The 6,536-nt window shown below is 35.7% G+C and overlaps 1 protein-coding gene across 4 annotated transcripts; it reads right to left on the bottom strand.

Annotated features, from left to right (window-relative positions):
- Window positions 1–2,967: 2,967 nt before the first annotated feature.
- On the bottom strand, window positions 2,968–6,536 carry LOC148877350 (BTB/POZ domain-containing protein SR1IP1-like). Of its 4 annotated transcripts, none has more exons than XM_088985417.1 (6): window positions 6,226–6,536; window positions 5,722–6,097; window positions 5,505–5,574; window positions 4,669–5,283; window positions 4,050–4,586; window positions 2,968–3,887 (listed from the first exon to the last, which is right to left on the bottom strand). In XM_088985417.1, exons 2-6 carry the CDS (start codon window positions 5,775–5,777, stop codon window positions 3,348–3,350), a joined length of 1,818 nt encoding a protein of 605 aa, XP_088841543.1. In that variant the 5' UTR covers window positions 5,778–6,097; window positions 6,226–6,536; the 3' UTR covers window positions 2,968–3,347. The 4 variants fall into 4 exon arrangements, with proteins under 4 accessions (XP_088841543.1, XP_088841522.1, XP_088841535.1 ...); XM_088985396.1 differs by having other exon boundaries at window positions 6,220–6,507; XM_088985409.1 differs by having other exon boundaries at window positions 5,505–5,646; window positions 6,226–6,483.

Here is a 6,536-nt window from a genome sequence, read left to right as displayed (position 1 = left end):
TACAATTAATATAATACGATGCATAGATATAATACAATTTTATTGATAATGTATCAATCAAGAGTCCACAATGCAAAACATTTTTTCCTATTATATTTTAATTATTATATCAATTATTTTCGATTTTACTATTTTTACATTTTTACATTTTTACATTAACAAAGATGTGAACCAAATATTAAATTCTTTATGTAAATTAAAATATCCATTAATAATTTATAAAATATATAATCTCAACTTCAAATATGTCAAATCTATTAAAATTTCTAAGATACATATCATATGCAAATTCATAATTTTTAACTTTTAAAATGATTATTTCATTGTTATATTTTTATTCCTATAATTTTCTAATTAAAAATCTTTTTTTTGGTATAAATGTATATTAGTAGATTTGATAGATTCAATTTAAGATTATATTTTTTAATATTTTGTAAACAGTGGTTTTACTTTCTAAATAATAAATATGATTTTATGTAATGTAAATTAATATATATATATATATATATATAATCTATTAAAATTTCTAAGATACATATCATATGCAAATTCATAATTTTTAACTTTTAAAATGATTATTCCATTATTATATTTTTATTCCTATGATTTTCTAATTAAAATCTTTTTTTTGGTATAAATGTATATTAGTAGATTTGATAGATTCAATTTAAGATTATATTTTTTAATATTTTGAAAATAGTGGTTTTACTTTCTAAATAATAAATTTGATTTTATGTAATGTAAATTATATATATATATATATATATATATATATATATATATATATATATATATATATATATATATATATATATATATATATATATATTCATGTGCAAATTTATAAATTTTAAGTGATAAAATAATTATACTCTTCTTAATATTATATTTTTATAATTTTTTTGAGATTCAAATAATATTATGATATAAATGTGGATTTGATATATTATTTATTTTTATTATTTTATAAAATATTGATATTAAGTATTATTTTTAAATTTTTAGTTGGAGTTAACCGTTATGTATTATTTATTTGAATTGCATTTAAGTAATAAAGAAAATCATAATAACAAACAAAAAGGCTATCATCCCCGTTATTCTTGATTTTATTTTTATTTTTCTTGGTTTTTTGCTTTTTTTGTAAAGGTTGTTGCTCCTTGTATAGTTTTGAGGGTCAGATTTTACGCCCCTTTTATGATCATTAATAAATTCTCTCTTTTAAAAAAAAATGAAACGTATGAAAAAACATTTGGACCAATCCACCTCCACATGAAAAAAAATGTAGCCAACCCCATATAAATGAAATATCTGATTACTATGGTTATAGAAGTCACTTAGATGGTCAACTGGCAAACTGTATCTGCACTCTGCATCAATTTCAACTCAATTAATCTTTTAGTCCAGTAGTAAAGGAAAATGAGATTCACGGACTGGCATTCTTGGTCCTTGATTTCCTTGAGGGTTTGTCAACAGATCTCTGTTTTCTTAGGTTGCAAATGTATGAGGTTTTTTGCGTGTCATGTACCCAAAAAAGGGGTTTTTTTTTCTGATTTGGAGATGTTTGGAGAGAGACATATTAATGAGGTTGTTTAGCAGACTAAAGAACTTATGATTAATAGTTGTACGTGTGACCTTCTCTTTGTACGTTCTTCGGTTTCGGACAATCACTCCAAGAATCAGAATTGCAATCAATAATCAAAAGTAGAAAATGCTTGTTCCTGCTGCTCCACAAATATTAACTGTGAACAGATTTATCTTCCATGGAATTAGATCCCTCAGTAAAGTGAAGATAATTCCTAGTAAAAGTAAAAGTAAAAGGCATTTGCATGTATTACATTATGAATGTGGAGTTGCATAGCAACTTTAGTCTTTAATTCTGTATGTTTATGTGAGGTGAGGTGGGGAAAAAACACTTTACATCTGTGGAATGTGGACAAACCTGTTTCTTTGTACAATTATTTTGTTTGGCAGACTGGATGAACGGATTTCAGTGGACATGCTTTTTTGGATTCAATTATGATTGTCAGTGTCCACAACCTGAACAAGCACACTCTCCTGTCCCTCGTGCAAACCCACTTTTTCAAAGGCTTACAATTATTCATGGACAGACCCTTCGCTCTGATGCCATACTGTCTCTCTCTCTCTCTCACAGCATTCAACATTTGAAAGATTACAATGTGAAAAACGAGCTTTTGGAAAATGGGAAGAAGTTTCCGAATAATTGGCAATGGTGTGATAAAGAGAATCAACCACTTTAACAACCCATCAAAACAAAAATCAACTGGCATGCTTCTGGTGACATTAATTTAGTCTGTTTGGCATACTTGCTGTTGCTCCAGAAAACAGCGCCACATCAGAAAAAACAGTGCTCCAGGAAATGGGTGTTTGTTTGAAATTATTTTTTCATAAATGAATGGTGATCTAAGCCATGTCTTGGGAATCGGGAAGACGTGAGCAACGCCAATTTTGGCGTTTCCTGCAGTTGCAGCTCATTGCTACCAATAGAGACATGAGGTGGCAATGACAGGGACATAATGTGGCACTGGATAATAGGTACCAGTGCTGAAAACATTTCCTGGAGCGCTGGTACCAAACAGCAAAACGCTGTTGTTGCTCCAGGAAACGTCCTACCTGGCAGCAACGTTTTCAAACAAAAAAATGACTCCACACATCAGCAGCACCGTTTTTTGAGAAAACCATGTTGTATCTGCAACATTGATGCCAAACATAAAACATATAGTTAGATGAGGATTAGCTTGTTACATGGATTTAAGGAATAAACATCATTGTAGGTATATGCAAACATGGTGATATTAATTTAAGACTCTGTACTTAGCACAATCAAACCTTAAGGATCATATGGATGTAGAATTTATACATTAAAGTTGGGCATTACTTTTAACTTGAAAACTAAAGCGATTAGGTTGTGAGCCAATCATTATTATAAATCCTTAGTACTCTCAGTCCTTATCAATGTGGGACTCTCTTCACTCAAACATTAATCACATGTAAATCCCAACAATAAATTTCACAAGAATTCAATTGCAAATATAGGGAAAAAAAAACATCTTATAAAGGAAAGGAGATTGCTACCTCGCTCCCTTCCCGGTCATCAGGATTAAATTTACTGTAATAGTGTGCTTTGATGCAATCAACTCTACTCACCTATCGATCCTATATTTTCTAGTTTCCCCATTTCATCCATATGTACAACCATTTACTAGAATAGAGTCGATGAGGAAGATAAAACAGTCCTCTTCTCTGCTCAAGCATTTGAAACGAGGACAGAGAGACAAAACACTCTTAATTAAGCAGCATACGTTGCAGCACAAAGGAGGAAAGGTGAATCAAGAGATGGAATGCCGTCGATTTCTGCTGGGCTTTGTCCGACCTTTTCCATCAGAAGACTTCACTCCCTCTCCACGCATGAAGGGGTACAAGCGCCCAAGCTTTTTAGACATGGAGCTGATAAATGATTTTCGAGGCAATGCCAAGGGAGGCTTATCTACAGATGGTATTGGTGGAGTACTTTCAGGTGGATTGATTTCTCCTGAAATCTCCAGTTCTTTTAACCGCATCCGCATCTTCACCAATTCCATCCTCAGGTCTTCATTTTCTCTTCGTAAGCTCAAGAGCTCATCAGGAGCTGAGTGGTAATCTGTAGAACACAAATTCATTTTCTGCAGAGCAGGAGATTCTGCACCCATGAGGTTGCCATTCATAGCATCTCGTAGGCGCCTCTGCTCGTAGTAAAGAACCTGGACCACGATTTGCACAGGGAGGCGATCACTCTGAGCTGCATGAGCACATGCTTCCCGTGATAGTTTCTGACAGTCCATCAAGCTGCAAACCTTCTTCCTCTCCATGTCAGTCAGTGCAGGATGAGCCTGCAAATTACTTATGATAAGGGTGATCGTTAGAAGAAATTCTATTTAAAATGTCTATTTATACATCCCAACTGTTTTCTTTCTTGATAACTGCAATCTAGTAAGTACAGAATTTTAAGATGAGAAAAATAAAAAAGCACAGGGGAGGATTTCATCACAAACCTTCAAGTATATGTCTATGGCACGATACATTCCATCCTCTATTACCTTTGTTTGTTCTGGGATCAACTCTGCGAGATTGGTGAACTTTGAAACAGATAAATTACGGTCTGATGCTATCTCGGCGAGGAAGCTCTCCATTAGCTTTCCAACCCGCTCAATATCTCTTGAAGGGGAAACATACTCATCATCTACCACGTATCCCAGACGAGTCCCGTCCATTTCATATTCAAGGTAGTTCATCATGATCCGCTGCACTGTGTCTACATCAAACAATGTGTCTCCTCTGAAGGAAAAAGAAGGTATCAAGAGATCATCCAACACTGCTTGTCCAAGCTGCAGGGCCAACCTCTTCTCCAGATCAATCCGGCAAGAAACTGTTGTCTCAAGATAAATTGCTGCACGTAGCAACATAGAAAGGAAGCTAACAGACATTGCATTCTTCTCCCTTGGCAGAAGACTCACAATGGTCTCCAACACGACCCTCTTCTCGTGTTCTTGCTTTGGCTCAAAATTCTTCCTCCCCCTCCCAAATATTTCCTGCGCCAAGATTTCGAATCAGGTACGTGGGAGAAGAAAAGAAAGAAACAATATTAATTGGGTTTTCGGAGTGGTTTCTCACCAAACCTCGAAGAGATTTCTGTGCGTAGATCATAAGTATTGGACCGAGTGAATACTGCTTAAAGCCTCTCGCCAGCATTGCCATTAGAACTCGATGGAAGATATCAATCCTGAGAACTGTTAAGTCTTCAGCCCACCAGTCTACAATGGGTTTAAGGTGAGATCCTGAATAAGAATTGATACTCTTATGTCTAGTCTCTGTCCTGCCGGGCAAACAGAATTGGCTCTCCTTGTAGGCAAGGTATGCCACAGCATCTATGCTTCGGCTAACCAATTTGACCTTCTCTGCCGTTGGAAGGAGGTTCTCCGACGTATGCAACACAGAGATTGCCCCGGCAAGGCTCTTCAGTGCCACTTCATTCAAGTAGTCCTCTGTTCTGCCCACTAGGTTCCCAACAGCATAGTACTCTGTCATCTCGAGATACTCTGCCACGCATCGAAGCATGGCAATATTCTCTGTACTAATCTCAAAGTTTATCCCATAACAGAATTTTGCAGCCAATTCAAACGCCTCCTCCCCACCTGGAACATCAGGGAGTTCAACGACAGAGACATCGGCATCACTATCTTCAGAGACCAATTTCCTTATGTATCCACACTTGGACACCAACGGGAACTGCAATTGAAGTTAGCAACGAATGAAATTGAATTCAACTCTACTCTAAATTCACTAGCAAGGACAGATTATGGCCACTGCTCTAGGGTTTGCTTCTGGTTCAGTCAATTCGATCGGTAACTCCTTAAGTTTTATTTGTTGAATCGTTAAAACCAGGTATTGCTAAAGTTGTCAATATCAAAATTTCAGAAAGAGAGTAGAAAGGAAAAGACTGAAGCTACCTTGTGCAATGAGAAGGAGGCTCCTCCAGCATGAACCGTGATATCGCTTGGGATCTCTTGGGAGAAAATCCTGTTCGAATTCAAATTGACCATCTTCAAGATCTTTCTTTGTAATTATCTTTGCAAGAAACCGTTCATTCCCCTAGATAAAGCGACATTTTGAAGCATCCAAAGAAAACTATGGAAACTGCAAAAAAGAAGAGGAAAAGAAGCAAACCATTCACTCGTTCTCTCCATAGCAGTGGAGAATAGATGTCTGTTTGTCGAGGACATGTTAAATAGCTATCGATACAACTTCCTCTTGATCAAGCTTCAACATATCTCTGCTGACGGCAAAAAAACAATGATATCTTCTTGTTCTCGTTCTCGATCGTATCTCTACAAGATGGTTTTAACAGGAAGAAGCAGATATCGACAGACTGAGAAGCAGTTCCTTTTTAAAATTGTGTTGAAGCACAGTAATCCATGCCTTGTTCCTGGTTTGTTAATTATTTGATTTCTTTGTTGTCTTGTTATTCTTCTGCCATTGATATTGAGAGCTGAGACGAGTGAAGCTTTTAAACAAGTGATGTAACACAAACAGAGCCTTCCAACTGTATAATAATTGAATTATCATCTGTAAGCATGTAAGCCAACCACACCTAAACAATCCAACCAAGAGAAAGAAAAACAAAAAAGGGCAACCACGCTCAGTAATAAATTCACCCAAACTAACCTTCACCTTTTTAGAGTGCGCTAATTAATTGTAATCGACCATCTTTTCACAAGGTTAGGAAGTACGTGAATGCAAGTATTGGATAGGGATGCAGTACTCGGCATTGTGTGGTGGGCGAATTCGGATTTAGTCCGAATGCAAGTGTACTTGACTTTTAAACAAGTATTGATATTTAGATGTTCTAAATACATCATGAATGCAAGTGTCTGTGAGAATAGTGGTGTACTTGACTCTTGAGGAGGAGTTAGGGCTGGAGTCTTGAATGATCGAAGGAGGATGTGAATCCTAATAAAACCTAGTCCCTCTTTAGCGAGGGT

The sequence above is a fragment of the Nelumbo lutea genome, chromosome 1 (assembly GCF_056320005.1).
Source record: "Nelumbo lutea isolate HS-2025 chromosome 1, American lotus-T2T, whole genome shotgun sequence".
NCBI lineage: Eukaryota > Viridiplantae > Streptophyta > Magnoliopsida > Proteales > Nelumbonaceae > Nelumbo > Nelumbo lutea.
The sequence above is the reverse complement of the archived record's forward strand: the minus strand, read 5'-3'. Positions and strand labels throughout refer to the sequence as shown.

What these genes read in the sequence shown, in the direction of transcription:
- LOC148877350 (XM_088985417.1), bottom strand. Translation starts at nt 5,777, where the DNA reads ATGTCCTCGACAAACAGACATCTATTCTCCACTGCTATGGAGAGAACG. An exon ending in ATGGAGAGAACGAGTGAATG is followed by an intron (nt 5,575 to 5,721) that starts GTTTGCTTCTTT and finishes GAATTCGAACAG; the next exon opens with GATTTTCTCCCAAGAGATCC. An exon ending in AGAAATCTCTTCGAGGTTTG is followed by an intron (nt 4,587 to 4,668) that starts GTGAGAAACCAC and finishes ATCTTGGCGCAG; the next exon opens with GAAATATTTGGGAGGGGGAG.